The 21,823-nt window shown below is 42.2% G+C and overlaps 2 protein-coding genes across 8 annotated transcripts in view; one reads left to right on the forward strand and one right to left on the reverse strand.

Moving 5' to 3' along the window:
• Positions 1-21,211, reverse strand: part of LOC139120291 (uncharacterized) — a 68,208-nt gene extending 46,997 nt beyond the window's left edge. For 2 of the 4 annotated variants that reach the window (XM_070684600.1, XM_070684595.1), the window contains exon 1: positions 2,822-3,036. The gene's annotated coding sequence lies outside the window, so the exon portion shown is untranslated. Of the gene's footprint in view, positions 1-2,821; positions 3,037-5,036; positions 5,162-21,167 lie in introns of those variants that run through there. The other 2 variants (XM_070684598.1, XM_070684597.1) reach the window with 2 other exon arrangements.
• LOC139120289 (uncharacterized) overlaps positions 4,555-21,823 on the forward strand; it is a 40,615-nt gene continuing 23,346 nt past the window's right edge. The window contains exon 1 of one of the 4 annotated variants that reach the window (XM_070684588.1): positions 4,555-4,791. In XM_070684588.1, coding sequence (XP_070540689.1) covers positions 4,725-4,791 — 67 coding nt within the window. In that variant the 5' untranslated portion in view covers positions 4,555-4,724. Of the gene's footprint in view, positions 4,792-16,393; positions 16,631-21,823 lie in introns of those variants that run through there. The other 3 variants (XM_070684584.1, XM_070684590.1, XM_070684581.1) reach the window with 3 other exon arrangements.

The raw sequence follows: 21,823 nt of genomic DNA on the forward strand, positions 1-21,823 counted from the left end.
GTGACAAACCCTCAAGAAATAATTCCCAAAAGGTTTGAACATAGACCTCGAGGGTCTATGGCTTGAACCAACGCGTTGTTTACCTGATATGTTTGTTTTAGTGTTTTTGAAGGCAAAAGGATATGTCTGGATTACCGATATCTGATCGTGTTTGAAGGGTAGACGAGATCCCCATAGCCGTTGTTGTTGTGAGGCAAGACATCGGCGGCGGAGTGACCACATCGACGATGTTGTAAATGAACATATATAAACAAATTGGAAATTCCACAGGCGAAAACAGGACTGATAAACACATACACATTTTCTCTGTCTGTCTGTCTGTCTGTCTGTCTGTCTGTCTGTCTGTGTAATGTAGACACACGCAGACGCATACATGAACGTTTGAATGATAGCACAGATACCTTTCACTCAGCGACGGAGGAAATATCCAATCATTCAGTCGTTGGCACACCTCGCTCAATACAGACACAGAGAATTGTAACAAACCCCCACCAGGCGTCGACTGTGCAATGCAATGTGTACCAAGGATCTATCTTTCAGGTGTTTTTTTTCTTTTCAATAATGACGTCTTCAGTTCCTTTCCTTCGTTTCCTTTGGGTTGACCGGCTTTCAACTCAATATCAAGGCGCTCGATACAAAGGTGCGGAGCCGTATGAAACAAAGTGACTTCAAGCAGAAACCACGGTTGATCGAAGCTGTCAGTATTGCGCTTGCTTAAAGTGATCATCGTAAGAATATATATATATATATATATATATATATATATATATATATATATATATATATATATATATATATAATATATATATATATATATATATATATATATATATATATATATATATATATATATATATATATATATACGTACATTCTAAGAATTATATTTTAGTACATTAAGTTGAATTAGGTATGTCGTACTTTACAATTCGTATCTCTCTCTGTATTTCTATGTCATATATATATATATATATATATATATATATATATATATATATATATATATATATATATATATATATATATACATGTATGTACATATTACGTTGCTTAGTTACCGTCAATCAGGTTTTATATGGCTCTGCGTGTGTTCGTATTTTTTTTGAGCATTTGCCATTTAAGCAGTTTTAATAATGAAAGCTGTCCCATAAGCACCGTATTTTAAAAGTATGCTCTTAATTTCAGATATTAATTCAGTGTTCCCCCAAGGTCATGAGAGGAACCATTAGCAAATCATCGTTTCCCGCGCTACAACACTATCGACCGGTAAACATGCCGATTTCAATAGGAATCAAATATGTTCCGTCATGCAACAGGCTCGGGATGATGACTCTCGGGAGATTTGTTCAAGATATTGCTTATTTGACGTGCACACTACTTTTTGAGGGAAGGAAATTAAACTTCGCATTATCATGTAGTGAACAATGAAATCTAACGTGAAAAGTTCAAATTTCTCCTCAAATTTGAATGCCTATTCAAGTTGCAACTTGTTTGGATATAAAACGTCCCGATGGGCATTTTGACAAAATTGTACGTAAAAGAACGAATTCGATTGTTTTACTAAATTAAACGTTATTTAAACTCACTTAGCTGTAAATTTGTCTATACTTTTTAAATACTTTTGTTTTCTTCGGCATCTTAATTATAATCCTAATTTTTTTAATTCCTTATTTAGGACTTGTCAACCTAGCCTATGTTTTTTGTCCAGTGACAGTGTTGGCAAATATCAGCGAGAGAGAGAGAGAGAGAGAGAGAGAGAGAGAGAGAGAGAGAGAGAGAGAGGTTCCTATTTTTACTTGGCATTTATTTATATGCAAATATACAGCCATTAGTAAATGTGAAACTTGTGTTATTTGTAAACTATTGTCTTCTTGTGGGGGAAGTACTCGGTATGGGGTAAGACCGAAGTGTATTATGTTTATTTGTACGCTTTGAACTTTAACTTTTGTATTTAGGGCATAGAAACTGTTGCTCATTAAGACCTCTGCGCAAGTTGAACATTTCGATGTTTGAATTCTATGTGGGGGTTACAAGGACACAGTGATCGTTCTGGGGGTCCGTTCTGTCCGGTGCTTCAATTGATATTTCAAGGCGACATTATTAGAACGAAATGATTAAGTTTTAACGAATATCGCGGATTAGTGAAGACATGACGACAGATTCCATGGAAAATTCACATAGTTTCCGGGTATGGATCAACCTGAAATGGACATTTTAGCCCACGAGTAGTCTGGGACAAAATTCCATAGAGACAGATTGTGAGTTCGTCACACATACCAGAAAAGTTGTGTGTGGTGTTGAACACTCACGGTGCACTTCAGACAATTCAAGTTTGAACAGTGAAAGGCAACGTCGCTCGTTGGACACAAATGCGCTTCTGAAAGCGCGACCGGTCAAATTATTTAATTACCGTGTCGATCAACCCGTTTGAAATTGAACAATATCGAGGAAAGATCGCGGAAATGCACGCAAGTTCGGACAGGTACCGAGCCCCACACAGCGGGTGTCTAACTTGTAGCAGTGAATCGAACCAATTAAACGTAGGCCCTATAGAATCTGTCCGTTGATGGCTTCCCATTTTGAACAATACCAAAGCACTCCCCTGGCGGAAATTCCAATCACAATTTAAATGGAACAAGTGGCGAGCCAGCGATTCAAACACCGGGTATTGGACAGATCACACCCCAAACAACAGACCGGCACCGTCTGTTGTTTTCTTCTGGGGTGATTGTCGGACACTCCGGTCGAACTGAATAGAATTACTGAGGCAGGTGTCCGGGGGTAGGGTCCATTCAATTGACAAACAAGGCAAGCCTCTTACCTGACACAGAGCTGTCGCCCTGAAAAGCTGACTCGACAAAACGGCGGTTGGAGCTGATTTTGAAGTTTGCTGTTCTCTTGCCGATCTCTAAGACGCTTTAAACCCCTAAAAACCACGAAGTCGACGCTGTTGGCTCCTTGGCTTCGAATGGGACGTCGTACCGAGGGAGCTGTGAGTTTCTTGCCTTGGGGCGATCGATCAAGGCAAGAGAAAAGGGGTCCACTCGCTTCATGGTAAAACGAAAATCAAAGGAACGCGTACCAATCGATAAAAGGCCCGGGCTAATTTGAGAAAGATGTCGGGTTGAATAACAGCTTGGCATTTTTAAAAGCATGGCTCTTCGAAACAAGCTCTTCACAGCGTTCTCCCCAAATGATTTTCGTCCGTTTGGATATTCTCAGTATAATTGGTGTCTGCTCCGGTAACAATTTTATCGGCAAAAGTTTCCACTTCGGGGGATTTGCTGTTCAAAAGCGCTGTTTGTCTTTCCTAAACTGTTTTGGCGCTATCATAATTAATAAATATGATGCCTGCTCGCCTGTGTTCATCGTTTCAACAATTTGCTGATGTTGTTTCATTTTCGTATGACATATCCAAAGCCAGAAATATCCATGCACATCTATTCACCGTAATTTAAACTCGCCTCCAAACCACATTATCTCTAAAGTCAAAGGCTCCCCGCTGATATGATTTACAAACATTAATTTTCAGAATTCTGTCAGCGATATTAATTCAAAGAAACGTGCACAGAATAATTTATACTAGAATAAATATACATGTTGCAGCGCAGTTCCTGTAAAAATTGCATGGATCGTCTTTGAATATGTTTACAAGCAGTGTCAGTGACATTCTAACGCGTCGTTCTTGTTGCCATGGAAACACCTGACTCAGGCTTTCGTGCCTGGTTTCAAAAGAATCGTTATCAGTCAGGCCTGAACCCGTTTCGGTTGCTCAGCCATTCATTCTCGGAAAACTGGCAAATACATAGAACGACGAAGGCATTCTGTACGTGACCAAAATCCAGATTTCAAATTTTCAATTATGGCCCTGTCGCTATTACCCACTTATATACACCACTCTCAGAATTCTCGCCAGAGTAGAAAAAATAAATTCCATACACCGTCAAATAAATTCCAGCGGATGCCTAGATTCAGGGATTTGCAAGTCCCTGCCTTATAAAATCGTTTCGTGTTTGCGTTACTTTAATTTTACATTTAATTGCAGCAATTACGATGATCTTGCACGCAGCTGTACCCTGCACTTGCGATCGTGTCAGGCCGTAGAGTAGATCTTTCTAAAACACACACCTGTACCAGAACTGTTAAGTGAGTATTAAAATAGCGGCTAAGCACAATGCCAGACTTGAGCGCCCATACTAAATCCCAGGTAAATTTCAAGTCCATTAATTACATTAGTGGGCGATTGATTCATGTTTTGGCTAGTACATGACCTTGAATTTGTGCAACGGCAAGAGAAAGGGAGTGTTATTCAGACTCGATTTCATATGGTAAATCAAATAACATAAGCCTCGTTGACATTCTCCCGATACAGTGGACCGTCTTGTCAATCATTCTCGAGATGGTGACGTGTCCTAGCTCCCGGTATTCACCATAGCACGACACTTTTGTTCGGAAGCGACCATTTCTACCTGTAGGGGACACTTAATATAAAGATAGCCCTTTTCCAAAGAGGCTATTTTATTCAAAGCGGCGGAGATGCGTGTTACCTGTTGCAAAAGGGAAGACTCGGGCGATGGCGTTCATCTCGTATCGTAACCTCGGGCGTTAACCGTTCCACTCCCCCCGCCCTCGCCGCTGCCGGAGTTGTTCGCACGAGATGCCTCGATCGATCGGATCCTAGTTTGCCGAATGTGAGCAATCATGAGAATTCCTCCTGATCGACGATGCTCTCGAAGACCCAAGAACGATCAAGGCAGATTTGCACGACGGGGGCAATTTGTTTTCATCAGGGTGAGTATGCCTTTCAAAAAAAACCCCTCTCTTTCATTCATAATTTAGCGCCGATCGAAAGCCAAGTAGAAGCTAACAAAACCAAACAGTTGAAGAGTTCCTTAATTGAGCTCACGGGTAGTGTATTTAATTGTGTCTTTGTGTGTGTTTGCAAACTAAATTAGACAAAACAGAAACAGAGTAGTTACTAGACTAATTAAGCGAACACGAAATCTAAAAATTCAGAAAATTTTCTAACAACTTACCTCCTGTTTTTACCGCTGATATAGACGATTTGCATCACTCTGGCGAATTTGAATCAAGCTAAAGACTGTAACGATACTTAAATTAACGTCTTCGAGAGGTCGCATCATTATAAATGTAATGCGAACTTGATACGAGTTTTCTGAAACGAGAGTGTTGAAATTCGATACCCATGTCGCCTTGGCGATGAAAGCAAATTTGAATACCGCTCAGAAAGAGAAAATAATATGATATTATTCAAATACATGTTACTTCTTTTGCGTGAACACATGTTCATTGACATGTACAGTCGCTGTAATTCAAGATCAGGTGGGGGAAAATGATGAGAAGGGAAGAGCACATCACAGCTGTTATTTGATCCTGGTTCCCTGACTACTCCGCAAAAAGAGATGAATGCAATTCTAATTTTCCGCACGCCCCCGTCGATCAATTCCACTGTTTTCACGAGCGAGCGTCTATTGTGAGCTCGTCGAGACAGTCACGGATGCAAGAATGTCCTCGCTGCCGCGATGTCGCGTCGTCCGTTGCTAGGCGACGAGGACAGGGACGACCTCTCGCGACGGAAGGAGAATAAAATACAAAAAAAAGAAACAAAATGAACGTTTAACTGGACGCCTACGTGCATGTACCGCGTCTCTTTTAATAGCAAATATCAAAGCGATTGTTTTGGTGGATTATATACTTACTAGGTCACAGATCGAAGCAATTTTGACCGATCACGACACCATATCCCGAAAATCAAATTTTAGCAGCAGATAAAGAAACTCCTGCGATAGTTACGTCGTGATAATGAAACGCACATTTGCCGGCTGCATGATACTGTCAAGTCTTGTACCTTCTCTGATTTGTACAATCTGTTCAAGGTCAGAGAGTTCACTGAGATAATTCTCTGTATTAAGGACTCGTGTGCTAGTATCGAGTCACTTAACGCCCCGTGATTGGTTAATACAGTGCGTGGTTACCCCAGGCACGGGGCGCCCTTGGTTGACCTTTTTCGCTCGTTAAAAACCCACTGCTTTTCGCGTGCACGGTTTGAGGATAAGACACAGGTACGGGCCAACGAGGGAAAATGGCACTGTTTCTGTCGCTGTAGCCGAGCGATAGGTGAGGTTTGCAGCGACCCAGGCACTGGATTTACCGTAAGAACAAAATAAAAGCATAAGAAAGGCACGCAGACATGCGACCGGCTATACCTCCATTTAATTTTATACGGTAGGCCATCACACTGGATTATTGTAATTTACTGCAGAGCCATAAACATGAAAAAAAATGCTGTTATCATTTTCCGCTTTCTCCTTCAACAATAGGCAGGCACGAGCACAGGGACTTAGTAAAACAACAAAGACAGCAACATAACAAATTGAGTGTTGTATATCGTATCCTGCCCGTTCATCATCGGTGGATGTTGATGTGCCTCAAGTGTGCTCTGAAATTTTCCCCCGACTACAATGACGATTAAACTGTGAAGCATTTTCCCCGCAGGGGGGAAGTGGGAAGCTTTTGTTAGTGAGGAAAGAAATGTTCGTGCACTCCCGGGAGGCAATAAAAAATTGTAAAACATGTCTGCCTGCACCAGTACGTTGCTCATCTTGATATCAGTGTGTTAGGGAAACTGTGTAAAGGGCCGCGCGATGTAACGCAATTATTGACACCAAACTGTGTGCTCCTTATCCTTGGGCTTGGGAGAACACCAATAATTGGTCCGTACTCCGAACCTTCGATCTATGAGTTGCCTCGTTCCCCCGATAAACGCCAGGTTCGGTCGTGCTGACGATAATATGTAGGCAACAATTTTCGATAAAAAAGTACAGCCATCTCCCCGTAACGGTATTATACGAAGATAAAATAACTCTAAAGTACCCAAACAAATTTGGGTACAACCAATCCAAAGAGCGGGGTGCAACGGAGCAAACACTGATTAGTTGGTGACGTCAGACAGCGGTGATGTAATCTTCTGCCCCAGGCTTTGCAGCGACATATCGTTCAGTATTTTTCAGCGGTTTGACGGGGTCTTTGTACGGGTCTAGGCACCTCGCGTAAGTGCCTATTCATTCCCATGTGAAAAAATGCGGCGGGTCTCGCGGAACTTCACACGGACGGCTGACTTGATGTACTGTGTAGCGATTAACCTCTGTCGCGTGGGATTACTATTATGGCAAATTGTTCAAATTGTGTGTTTTAAAAGCTACATAAATCACTTGGAATATTTCTTACAAAGTGCTGCCGCTCAAGTTCGCGGTACGGACGCAACAAGAGCTGCGGAATTTGAAAATTTTGAGATAACAAACTGAAGGGCATATTAAGCGACTTCCCCTCCCCGCTATTTGTCTGCGGATATCTTGCAGGCCAAAAGATAAAAACAAGACTCTAAAATTGAGGAGTCATTCTGACAGATTATTCGCATACATACAGGCTAGATAATCTCCACAGATCTACTTGGGATCACAGTTGGAAGGGTGAAGGGAGGGGCAAGTCATCAGGTATGACACCCATCCCTGCTTCTTGCTCATGTCGTGCGGGACTCCACTCATAATAAAAATCGCCTTGCGATGCTAACAGCACACGTCTGGCGCTACCCTGTGAAGAAAACCCAGTCCATTGGCAAAGCGGTCAACACTAGGTCGCCAATGTAACAACTCAGGTGTAATATCAAAGTAACAAGCAAGTTAAACACTCCTTAGGGGCATTTCCTTGATCGTTATTACTTCTCTGGGTCATCGTAATGGCACTGCTAAAAATATTTCCATATTCTAATGAATATTACGTCAAAACTTGCATGTCTGAGTCAAAACAACAAAAAAAGAATTTACATACATGGTGACTTTATTGCCCCGTACATCATGTTCGGATGCAAAAAACAGAGCGTTTACATTTTTCTCTCTCTGGTCCTGGATAGTCATCAAATAGCTGCCTGTGACATTTTGGTAACCCTCAGCCCTCCCCGAAGAGCCCCGAGGCATCAACGACAAAAGCTGTCGCAACGAAACAAGGCATGGTGTCAGACACGTTGCCGAGGTTTGGGCAAACCCTTCTATCCAGGAGGTCCACTGTGCTTGGTTCAAGAAAGGACCTATTTTCTATCGATGGGCGGGGAAAGGTTTTCAAAACCACGGAAAAGAGCAACCACCATGGTAGAACAGCATCTATCTCTCCCTGTATAAACTTTATCTAGACAAGAGCTTAATAGTATCACTGAGGTAATCTTTTTTTAAACCGCCGTGACAGTATCTAGTTCTGCGTATATTATCTGAAAGTTGTATTTGCCAGGTGTCTGCCGTGCTCAGTATTTTTGTCGTGACGTGACAAGGGTCATGTGGGGGTTTCACGGACTCTCAAATGAATGAGGTGGTTGTTGATTTTCTCACTGAAGTCATCACACTTCAGACGCGAATCGATTTAATAGACATATTTCACTTCGTCGAACCGGTATGTTTTGAAACCTTTGCTACGAGGACAACGCTAGTCCCCCTTTGTAACTTTTCTGACCGTGAACGTTTATGCTGTTCATTTGAACAATGTGCAAAATTTATATCACAACACAGACGAGATAGCGCAGTTGCTTGATTAAGCGACACTCATGACGCGTGGATCGATAAACCATGTTCCATGCTTGCCGCATCTCCCAAAGGTGGTGCCAAAGGGTGTTGCTATACCGTGTATTCACTGCGTAGAATTGGTTAAAAATCTAGTATATCAAGGTCTTTTACACATCATTTTATACAGCTTACACAAATCGTTCACCTTTCAAAATATATTAATTCAAAAAACAATGAGGCCGTTCCGACCCGTCATGCATTGTGATGGGCTTTATATTTCATTGTTATTTATACTCAAGAGGTGACGGAGTCGCCGCATATAATATAATTCACGACGATAGCAAGTTGCGGAATTCTACCGTTGACGCCTATTGTCTGACGGGGGAGTCTCGTGAACGAATGTGGTCAGTTAAATGAACTGTAACACCGAAAATTATAAGTGACTGCACCTCCTTATTTTTTAGGATTGTGAACTCTGTCGAAAGGTGACACAACAAAATGAAAAACATAAGACCCGGGTCCCTCGTCACAATGTGTACACTACACGCTTGGAATTTCAACAAAATCCCGGCTAATCTCCCTCCCCCAAGCATGAACTTTGCAACAAGGCCAGGCGTTGAGCGTGTACGGCTTCGCTCCAATTAAGCCGGTTTAGTACGATGTCCGCAGGTGATGTAGCCTGGGCGCTGGTATTCCACAAGCCTTGCAGGAGTGTTCAATGTGCGACCCGCCTCTCGAGTTGATAAAAGTCGCCGTGACCCCTTGCTTCGATTGTTCACTCGATCTATAGCGACGGATATGCTTGAGCTGCGAGGAAACACCCAAAAGCAGTTGGTAAACATGTATAAACGTGCCTCGTATCCCCTCCATATTGTTGTCTATGTGAGTTTATATGCGAGCATAAGGAGCATTTTTTTGTAAAAGTATCTGCTCAGACTGACGGCAATAACAAAGAATTCAAACTTTTTTCTGTGACGTGGATTTCCTATTCGAATTGTGTTATTTTAAACTCCCGGCTACAGTAATACGAAAATTTCCTGTACATACATGTGAATACTTCGTAAACATACACGGGCGCACACTCATTTGTATGCATACTTACAAACATGTTTTCCAACATTTATATACACATACACACCCATGCTCACATACCTTCACACGTACACCATGCATGAATATGCAAATATGCGCGCATGAAAATACACGCTTAAGCTAGAGCACACAAGCTTCTTACCTACCTACCTACCTACTACCCTACATGCATACCTTCATACCTACCTACCTACCTATCCCACCTACCAAAATACACACATAAACACACACACACACATACATACATACATACATACATACACACACACACACATACATACATACATACATACATACATACATACATACATACATACATACATACATACATACATACATACATACATAGTGACAGACAGACAGACAGACATTAATTGCTTTTACATGTAAGTGTATGCAAGTATAAATCTAGTTTGGAGAAAAGCAGACGGCGATAAAGGAACAGATAAAGTCAAATGACACGTGATTGCGAAAAACCACAGACAAGCTGAAACATTTTTCTCCTTCTCTGCCTAAAAACCCAGGTTGGGGTACCACATACTGTACCTCAGTTTTGAACGAATACGTCGCCTACGTACCGTCGACGCCCTCGAAATTCTTCCCACTAAGCCATTTAATCTGCGTCTTTTGAGCACCTGTCATCACCCTTATAGAATGGAGGTTAATCTAGGGCCTGATACGACGCCCTCTCCTAAAATGTGGCCGCGGCTTTTCGTGTCGCCGTAAACTCGATCGCGGTCACGCAGGTCCTGTAAGCTTGGCATTTCGTGACACTTCTGTTTGGTTTGGCATTTCAAAACCCCACGATTATCGAATAGACTTGCCTCAGTTTTTGTTCAGATGCGTGCACGGGGCATAATTTCAGTTTTCTTTCAGAGGCGACATTTCTGCACTCTCTTGATTTTGTTATTCTCAGTTTATTCATCTCAGTAGCGTCGATGTAGTTTGGCAACGCGGAAGAAAAAACATTCACCATCAACAATGGGTTAACTTCTTTGCAGCCAAACTCATGACACAAAAGGAAAAAGACAACTACATTTGTCATGTCAAGTTCAAAATTCAGGGTGTGACATTGTCATTTGACTTTTTCAAGTTGCAGAGAATTGGAATTCAAACGTAAATAAATACAGTGACCAAAGATAGACAGTAAAACCAGATATGAACTGAATTGCCTCGCGTGCACATTTTGTAAAGTACTTCTTGGGGTATTGGCTTTTATGACATTACATTGTTTTTATTCCCGAAATTAATCCAATCTATCTAAATTTGACATTATCCCCACTGTATTACGCAATGAAAAAAAAGAAAAGAAACCATTTGAAAAATTATGATCCAACAATATCTGTCGATGCAAGTGCAAATGGCTGAGCAGGCTCTTAACTGGCAGAGGTCGCGTTTGCGTATAAATTCTGCATATTTCACATATAATTGCCATGTAGAACGAGTTGACCTACTTCACAGTATCTCAATGCGCCCAAAAACGATACAATCATCTGTGCCGCGCCGTGTAGCAGCAAAATGAGTTCGTGACCTTTGAAGTACGCGTTTCAAAAAATAAATACCCATGGGAACCTGCTCACCACGCCACGCAACTCATGTACAGCTGACTATGGTGCACTTGTCAGGCGATGGTCGATGATTCTGGTTATTGCCTATATTGTCAAGTTCAATGCCTAATTTACGGAAACACGAACTCTGTCTAGTGTATTCGAAGCTCTGCGTACAGGTTGTGCACACGGCCTCTACCACGTGCTGTCCTGTGGACAGTGTGGTACAAGCCGTCGGCCTACCACCGTACCGCCGGGAAACGCAGACCTATTGTACGCAGGAGCATGGCAGGAGCTAGCCTACTGCTCCTGATTTAACATCAATGCCAACATGGAAATCTCATGAAAAATTTGTCATTGTTGGTTCTGTAGCTAATACAATCTTGAAAAGCAACTTAAAAGACACAGACTGTCAATACGTCGCCATAATATTATGCTGATCTCAGCGGAACCATGCCGGAATATAAATTCGCTGACACACACACAAGATTGAAAAGTGTCACTCTACATCTCATTCTCAGAGAAAAATGCATTGATCAAATATTATGACGCTAACCTTCGATAATCTAGCTTTTGGTTCGCTATGTCCAGAGTAACCCACACGATTCTTAAAGTCAAACGTCGACACGACGACATCAACAGTCAAAACTCAAGATTAGCGATCAGCGCGGCCGAGTGACTGAATTCAGAAATCACTTTGTGTAAAATGTTTTAGTGCAGCAGTACATGAAGTAGGTCATGGCCTTGGACTCTGTGCACGAACCTGATTGGACACTTCAATACCTTTGACCCAAAGTTATTATTCATCAGCACTTCCATGCCATGAGGCTAGGTAGAGAACGTATTACGTACGCAGTGTACGCTGTGTGTTAGGAACGCACACAGGGAATGCACAGCGTACACTGCGTACGTACGCAGGGCTAGCGAGAGAGTTGCCGACATCGACGGTTATTTACGAAAAAAGAATAAAAGACTGGCATTTTTGGAAGCAATCGAGTAGCTGCGGTAGGCAGGATACGACTTGGGCCCAAGAACGCTGAATTTCGGCAGTAATTTGGCTTTTTACGTCAAGTCCAAAAATGGATTTGAAGTCACCAACTCTACGTACGGGTCTTTGCAGGGCTGTGGTGAGCGGGGCTATTAATAGCTGTAGCGGAACACACAGCATCGTACGCAGGGCTAAGAACGTATGTACTCATTTCTGGCGATCGAGCAGCGAGGGAAATAATCAATTACCAAGGATGAAGCTAATTGCTAAACGATATTTTATCTTGAATAGTGAGTTGAATGAGTAATAAAATATCATATTTTTAATGTTCAATACGAGGTTGAAACACGGAGGGACCGTGGTTGAAACCAGAGCTATCCAGCTGTAGCCAACCTGGACAAGCACATTTCACAGCGCCCTCAAACAGTCGATTGTTTTCACTTGTCATACGCGGCGTAACAGAAAAATTAAAACTTTCATAACTTCATTAATATCCAAGCCACGCCCACCAAAACCTTTTCAGTTCTAGCCATTTGAATTCTGAAGATGTCTACCAAATTTGACTGAAATACGTTCAGCCGTTTTTGAGAAAATGGACCAACAGACAGACAGACAGACAGACAGACACACAGACACACAGACGGACAGACAGACAGACATCGCTGCGACATAACCTCGCTGCGCGCATGCGCACGCGAGGTAATTACAATCAATATTCAAGGATGAACCGATTGGCAATCACGAACCATTTTAAATGACATTTTAATAAAGTACGATAGTTGTTGATGGGAGCTGAGTGTTGATGATGGATTGGTGACGATCGCTGTGGATCCATATTCCGGACGGTCGGCGGGGACAGGCCCTGGTACGATGCCGAGCACATGTCAAGCGGGAGAGAGAGAGAGAGAGAGAGAGAGAGAGAGAGAGAGAGAGAGAGAGAGAGAGAGAGAGAGAGAGAGAGAGAGAGGAAATATTAGACCTTGGTTATCAGTTCAACAAAATTTTGTCATTAATATACCAGCTATTGCAGAAGAGGTTTAGATTTGAACACATGCAGTGTAATTCGTTGGCAGCATGTGAACGGATGAGCATTTTCGCTTCGGCCAACCTACAACCACTGCAGCGACTATAAGGGAACGTTCATTTTTGAGGGCTGGGGGCGGCAAAATCCGGGGGTCACCTTAATTTGTAAATCCAAGAAGGGGTGGGGTACTCTTTTTACAGGCACTGGAGAGGTCACAGTATTTTCAAAAATGTAACTGTGTAACGTAGTTTTCTCTGTTGTGAGACGTGACAAGATGGCCTGATACTGACGTGGCCACGCCACTCATCAAAGTAACTTTTTGAATTCACTGCATCAGCCAATCTGAATCTTGAAAATTTATAAGACATTCAGGATTGCTTTGATATATTCCAGGTTCTTGTTATCATTAGTCTAACAGATGAAAAAATTAAGCAGTCACAGTGTCCTGAAGCCAAGCCTATTCTATCATATGTTTCATCTTATTCACAATTTCGTTTTATTTTTACATCACAACTACACTAAAGATTGTTTTTCAATAAAATGTTTATTTTAAGGTAGTATGCCCCTCCAAAGTAAAAGACTTCATCTTTCGGTGAAATTTTCCTCCAGGAATCTGTCAGCCATTCACTTCCAAAGTGAAGAATAAAAATCGGTGGTCACCTTGCGAATTTTGGTACTAGAGGAACAAATATTCTAAGATTGACCGATACTTCAAATTCAAAATGGCCGCCATCCCTGTGTTAACTCTATGGAGAAAAATAAAATTTTCGATTTTCCAAATATTAAGACGGTGAAAGTTTGTCTTACTCAAAGGACTTCAAAATGAACCCCCACAAGTGGTAGATCAGAAAAGAATTGAAGAAGTTTGAGTCTAAATGCCTGTCCCCCGAGCCGCATTCTATCTTAATGCACATATGAAAGAAGTGTGCACAAAAGGATGACGTCTGCTTTAAAATTACAACACATTTCAAATGTTGTAAAAGTAAAGATCCTTGTCGATGACACATGTTTGAACAATTAACACATTAAAGAACAAAATAGGTTTTTCAGCTGTCATTTTGATAAATATAGATAAATATCATAACCATAACGGTGTAAATGAAAATCTGTGAAAAAGTTATTTTATTGCATCAAGACAAGGCAAATGAATATTAAAATGAAAACGAGTCCAAGTTTTGGGAACATTTTTTTCAGGAGTTGTGCATATCTCGAAGATTATTCCGGCATACAGGTGGATGAAAATGTTTTAATGAGTTTCGTCATTTTAAAGAGAACTTAATGACTTTGTACCGAAGATCAAATAAAGTATTAGAATTGCATATGACAAGTGCCGTTTTTTTAATGTCATCAAAATGTCAGCAAAAAGTTTATACACTAAAATAAAAAAGGAAATTTTAATGTGTCTACACAAAGTGTAAAGTAAGTGTTCAAAAAGACATAGCTGTACTAATTGTAGTCTGGTTCTGTGTGTCCAACACATTTTCCTGCCCCAATGTATTTAGCATGCTGAAATGCCCAGTATTCTTTTTGTCAACATAATTTATATACTATGTCATATTTTTAAAACTTTGTTTTCTTTGTGGCTGGGGTCACCATATTGTTTCTCCTGTCAAAAGGAGGGGGTGCCACCATTTTTGGTAGTGGGTGACGAGGGGTCTATCTCAATTTAAACCAATGGCAGGAATTTGCGACCCCCTCAAAAGCGTGAAAAAAAACCCTGAACGGTTCGCAATCAGCGATTGCCGTGTTTTGTCCGCATGCACACATTGCAGTTTTAACAGCATTGAAAATAAGAAGTCAAACGTTAATGAGCACACTTGACCGTGCCAGTTGTGTTAAAAGATTACCCACATCTTATTCAAAGTTTCCCGGCGTGAAGAAAAAGTTGCCAAGGGTAAATTTGAAAGTTTTCTGAAATGAGTACCGATACCTTGGCGGACGAGAAAGTTGTGTAAAGAATCTCAGATCCAAGAATTGACGTCCTCTTTTGAATTTCTCGAACTGCTGCTTTATCAGTCGTGATTGTGGAGGTGTTTTATCGCGAGGACATGGCCAATGTTCTATAAAAAGCAAATTCAACAGATTTTAATCGCTTTAGAGTCACGCTCTAAATTTCAAATACAAACAAACAACACTGCCGATCTTTGTCCGACCAAAATGGACAATCCTATCCAATTACCCAAACGCTGCGAGGACACGCAGTCACTGATAAAGAAAGGAAAGATATCTCGGCTTGACTCTTTTCAGAGTGCCCGCTGCTTGAAGGGACGAAACAGGGAACGGGTAATCTCGCTGATCAATCTCCCTGTAGGCATTTTGCACCAACGGCTCTGGAATGACCTCAGTTGACCCATCGCACCGATCGGAAGACAAGATGAGAATTGCGCGCTACCGGTAAATTGAAATTTTCGGGATTGTTACAATTATCTTGCGGGGGCCGCGGTGTGAAAACCGCCGGTTGGGGCATGTCATCCGCGATATCATGACATCGTGCCATTCATTAAGATACAATGTCCAAGGTTTATTCGACAAAAAGTCAACATTAGGGAAAACAAAGGAAAACTAGACAAAATAAAACACTTCAACCGGCTGACAAACAATGGAGAAGTGCGGAAAACAGGGCTCCTTGGGGAGCTAATGCGAGTGAATGTCGACAAGGTCATTCGATTTCTACAGCACAGGAAGTTATTGTACAATGGTATTTGTGATAGGAGCAATCGTCAAAGGTACAGAACAGCCTTGTGTTGCATCCACTGTCTTTGATTGGATGTATTTCAACAAGAATATAATAACTCAAGAAGCTACTTAACGTCAAACCAACTTGACACGAAAATAAAGTAACGAAAAAATTAGACGTGCGTTGGCGTATCGGACGCAATAAAGTGGCCGCAAATTTATCACTCTTATCACATATTACAATGAAATAATAGACGGGTATTTTCCAAAATCTTACTGTTTACCCTTTCGGGTATTTTAATGTGAACAAACTTTACAGATGCCTATATTGGGACCGATTAAATTTGCACCAGATCATATTAATCAAAGTAAATTGACACTTGGAAATGCTTGATGGACTGGCGATTGGTATTAAAAAGAGGTGAGTGGGCAATGATGTGGTGCCGTCTGATACGTCAAATCACATCACATGTCTTCCCGTCATACGTCAGGCAGAGATACCATCAAATCATTTTGTGGAGGATCTGTTTTTGATGATGATGAAACGATTGGTTAGGTACTCGTAGAGTGAATCGTCCGGCGGGATTGCTCCCTTTACGAGTACTTAACGCAATTGTCGAGTCAATCATCCCGAGTTCGCCGAAGTTAGAAGTCGGAACACCTGCAGACGTTGATGTTTCACACAGCCCGACCACCTGTTGCTCACAACGAACGGCGATGCACCGCCGCCATTGTAAGTATGTGAGACTTCACGTTCTTACCCCTGTTACATTTTCATTGTTTGGATGTTATGATACAGTAAGTTTCTTTTAAAGAGAGATGCTTCAAAAAGCTTTTAATTTCTAATTTTCGTTACTACCAGGTTTCGATTGCATCGGTATTTCCCGTCGTGTTTTAGCAATACCGTGAACAGAAGTGCAGGGACATCAAAATGGTGTTTGCAAGAGAATGCTTGCATACCGGGCGAGTCTTTACCCGTATCAGTGTAGGTGGGAGGGAAGAGAGGGGGGGGGGGGCTGGTGTTTGTTTCAATTAGCGACAGGGAATTTACGGTATTTTTTTTCCTTTTGGTTAGCAGCCAATTTTGAAAAGAAAAGACAGTGGGCGGACAGCGTGCCAGTGTAAGATTCGGTCGCTTTCGGGGATTGCCCTGGGACAGGTCGTTCAGGGGCTTTTGCAATCACGGAGAGTGGGGATTTTTTTTGAGATGGTGAGATAGGGGAAGAGGAGAGGGGTTTGAAATCGTAGGAGGGCAGTTGTGAAGGGCTTTCACGTTACCCTTCAAATTTTATGGTTTTAAAAATACCTAGGATTAATATAAGTTAGTACATAGCCACCTAGTTGCATGTTCTCGAAATGGCCAGGGTAGCTGCCTATTGAATCACAGTGAGGACTACCGGTGGCAGAACCCTACAAATTACAAGTTTTGTTCAGACAGTCACCTTAATAGGTTAGAGAAGAATTTTGAAACTGCCGCTTGTAAACCACCATCAAACGGCAGAGTGTATAATGTGCTTGGCCCGGTCCAATTCACAAGGCCGCCCCACCAAAAGACGCTGTTGGGACGTAGGCACCCAACAAAGCTCAATCAAGGTCGACAGGGTCTAGTAGGGCCGCCCGAGTAGTCACAGACTGAAGAGCTTTTAAGTTCTGCAACTGCTGACGCGTGTGTTGCTTGCAATGCCCCTTTAACTAACCAATTTCACTCTAAAGAACCTCGAAAGGGCCGTCAATAAAGACACAATTCCCTCAAATTATTTTGTATGTCACGGCGCCGTGACCCCGTAAGAGGCGCCGGTGGACATTTCGATATCTGTTCACCGACGGAACCGAATATTTTACAAACCACTGCAGCCGCCTCCCTTCTTTCCTTCATTCCTGATTTGCAATGGAAGAACGGGTATCGAGAAAACACTGGACACTGCACTGTAATGTTAAGCGTTCTCGCTTGTGAACAACAAAGTTTTAGTGTCAGTTTTATGGGTAGAAGGCAAACACTTATGCACAGGGATGCGCTTTGGCTGATGGAGTCTATAATACAAAATGTCTCGTTGCTCCAGTAACCTAGGAAACGGGAAGAAGTTGTTCTGTAAGGACTTTCAAAGTCTGCTAAAACATAAAGTTGACAGTCTGACCTCATTATTTTAGTTTGCTTTTGTGTGTTCAATTTTTTACCCGACAGCAAAGTTCTTATCAAACTGATGGCGATTATACTCGGATTTTAGTCCCCCGCCCCGTGAGCTTGGCAACGTAGCCTACGACGGCAATAGCTCATGCTTTAAGCAGACGAGAAAGCTTTTCAAATACAGGTCTCCGACACTCATATCCCATTGTTGACCCTGCCTTGGTACACTTTTCATCTTTTCGGCGAAGTTTATCCTTATTTTAATGAGCAATATTCAAAATCCTATCCATAGGGGTCATACTATGCGCGCTTTCTCTAGAGTAACCGTTTTCTATCTCAAGCCGTGTAGAAGTTTTAGCGGCCTTTTGTTAACTTTGGTTCTGAATGGGATGTAGAAGTCCCAACCTTTGTTTTCAAGAACAAAATGGCCGTGTCTTTACCATACATCTGTGCGTACCGCGAAATGAAGTCTGTAATACTACAAACAGACCAGACCAGCGAAAACAAACCAGCTAGCGGGAGAGGGGTAGTGTTTGCCGGAAGAGTTCTTGTTCGAGACGGTCACTGGAGCCTCCCCAGTCGAAGTCAACCCGGGACACCTTCAACTAGTACAATCGCGAAGGGCTAAATTTACCCCCTCGGGGTTAATCCAACCTCCCAGTAACATAACCACGCAAAGCCAAGCTAATCCCAGGTGCAAATCCATGTGTGACTAATTTGTTAGCAAGAATGAGTGTTGCTGATCCAAAGTGGCAATTGCGATAGGAACTTCAACGATACTATGGCGACGAGAATGCGCGGACGCTACCAAAAGCGGCGGCGCAAGCCTGGTCTTGACTCTTGCGTTATATCTGTGAGCATTGGAACGGCCGGGGCAACTCATCTTTGAATCGCTTCGGGTGAATGGCTCCATGATTCCGAGTGCGACTTACTCTCACATTCTTCTTTTTGCCTTGGGGGCAATGTAGGTCCCCTTGACTAAACTTAGTGTACGTGATAAGTGACATGTTGGCGAACGCCGGACTTGATACAGCAGCAAACCAAACAGAGCCGACAATGGCGTCGAACTCAGAACCAGAGTCGCGCTGCTCCGAGCCGCAAAAACACGACTGCTACGACGACCACCACCACCTCGACTACGACGACGACAACGACAACAACAAAAACAAAAACAACCAAACAAATCCCAAAAAACTGAACCACACTAAAACCAAACAAAACAAGTAGACTCAGGGGCAAGAGTCGCGCTGCTCAGCTAAAAACCCTAAAGACATAAAACAAAAACAAAAAACATACCAACCCCCCCCCAAAAAAAACACACACACAAAAATAAGCCAAACCAAAACTAAACCGAACAAAACGAGAAGATTTACAAATCGTTGAGCTGCATAGATATAGACGATTAAGTTTCTCTCGTATATTTGTCATTCTGACATACTTTTCGAAATCTCTTAATTCGGTCTGACGATTTTACCATGATGAAGTCAGTAATACATTTGAGAACTCTCAATAAAGTGACAAGTCGAATATGAAAATAACAATAGATGCTGTTAGACGAAGTGGGTGGGGCGGAGGGGGTATATTTGCAATGCCTTTTTAAGCTTAAATCGGCTCATAAATTTCTTGAATGTTTCAAGGGATGGATTAAACGCCACTGCTCGATGATGACGTGTTTTCCCTAACTGTAGACAGATGACGGAAAGTTTGGTGCACCAAGTATCTCTGTGTAAGTTAGACTGAACATCCAATGCTCTGTATTCTTACCACAAACATCAATTTTCTCAGAAGCGACTTTAAACCCTGATTTCGACGAAAGCTCGCGAGTTTGAAATATGGGCGAGCACAAGAGGCCCTTTGGAAAGTACACATGCGTGAAAACGAGGCCCCGGCCAATAATTTGAAAAGTCGCCTAACCGTCGTTCACCTGAAAGTGCTCGGTTTATTTATGATGTCCGTCAAATTACTGAACCATTTTGTCTTTTGTTACAGTCGCCCAAACGTATACTACTGACTATTTAGAAGAATGGTAAAGAATGAGTGAGCAAAAGCCACATAGAATGACCCTTTCTCTTGCAGTTTACAGGCGCGACGTCAGATAGAACGCACCGCGACTTGTACCAGGTAGATTGCTCAGTCAGCGGTAACGGCCATCGTTAATCTTCCTGTGAGAGTAGTGTTTACAACCATATGGCTACATACCGACAGAAAAGTTTTCCGACCGCCTAAATTTCAGCTTGGCGGGAAAAATTTGTATCATTTTGTTTTGAGCGAGACCTCTACGACACAGTGCGACCACACCTGTGTCACCGCCATTTTAAATGTTTGAGGACAAAACAAAATTGGCCACCTGTCTGTTTTCGCGACTTATGTCATAATAGCACCAGCCAGACTTTCCTTTATTGCGACACTGTCCACATGCCGCCCCCTCTTGTATGGCCGGATCTCCTACAATCTAACTTACTTTGAGTCATATGGTTCGCCAGTCCGGTTTCTTTGTTCCGTGATGGTTGCACATTGACAATGGTGAAAAAGTTTGAATATGTTCCCTCGTGAGGCTCAGCGCCTGAGCTGTATATTGTACACTTTTTGGTCTTTTGTCGAAAATGATAAAACTCTATTGTTCATGGAGCCACACAAGTTAGCCTCCCGGGTTAAAGGGTTCAAAGTACTCGTTAATTTTACCGCGGCCTTGTAGATAATATACCCGTAACTTTTTTTGCTGATATGCCAAGTTCATTAAAATCTCGTTTATTGGAACTCTTATCTCAAACGCATGTCCATCTTCATAAACAGCATTGCCGCCATAATGGGTGACAACGTTTGTAAAATTTGCACAAAGCGTGTAGAAACAGTGACTGGTAATCAAGTATACCTCGATAAAACTCGGGTTCCGCGCCACTTGCAGCTGGCAAGATTCGGGCTGGTGTTCCAAGTTCTAGTTTCGCTTTAATTTTTTTGCACCACTCTGGCGATATTCCCGGTTCAACAAAACAATACCCTTATGGCTATTTTCACACCGAACTGGCACAGCGAAAATCTTGCAGTACGGGAAGGTGTTACTGTGCGCTATATAGGGTCGGGGTTGCAGGTTAGGTCAGGCGCGATATCTCACGTGAACCTAAACGTCATGGATAGTTGAACTTACCGTGTTTCTGTCGATTGAATTTTGACGAAATAATGCGCCGGACTGGTTGACTCCCTGACCGTGTTTCGGGCCTAATACGTTGTAAAAACTTATACGCTTTTATTATCACCAATGCACCTTAAAGCGAACTCACACACCCTGTATCATTGACAGCGAGTTCTTATGAAGCCATTGTTCTCGCCGACATACAACCTCCCGGTTTCTGTGGGGGGTTTTTCCGAATCGCTTTCGCCCACGCGCACGACAATGATGTCATACCACACAGAGGTTGGTTTCTACAACCCTCAAAAGTCTTGTTTTGAACTGTCAATGTGAAAGAAAGATTGCATCCCGGCATATTCTCTGGCTAGCGCTCAAAGATGCCTTCTTGAAGTGAACGCAGACTGTAGAGGTCGCACAGTAAAATATCCGCGCACGTCCATCGCTCACAGACAGCACACATAATCATAGCTTGTGGCAGATAGTAATAGTCGTTGGCATTCTTTTATTTCTGTCTCGTTTGATGTGAACGAGGCCTTTTTCTATCATTTCAAGGAACAAAAAATATTCATTCACCATGTTTTTTGATATGTGGGCTTTGCATTACTTATTTCGAATCACGGGGAGCGGCTATCCAAAAACATGCACACAACAGTGTTTGCTGCACAGACACGCAG

This window comes from Ptychodera flava, chromosome 20 (genome assembly GCF_041260155.1).
Source record: "Ptychodera flava strain L36383 chromosome 20, AS_Pfla_20210202, whole genome shotgun sequence".
NCBI lineage: Eukaryota > Metazoa > Hemichordata > Enteropneusta > Ptychoderidae > Ptychodera > Ptychodera flava.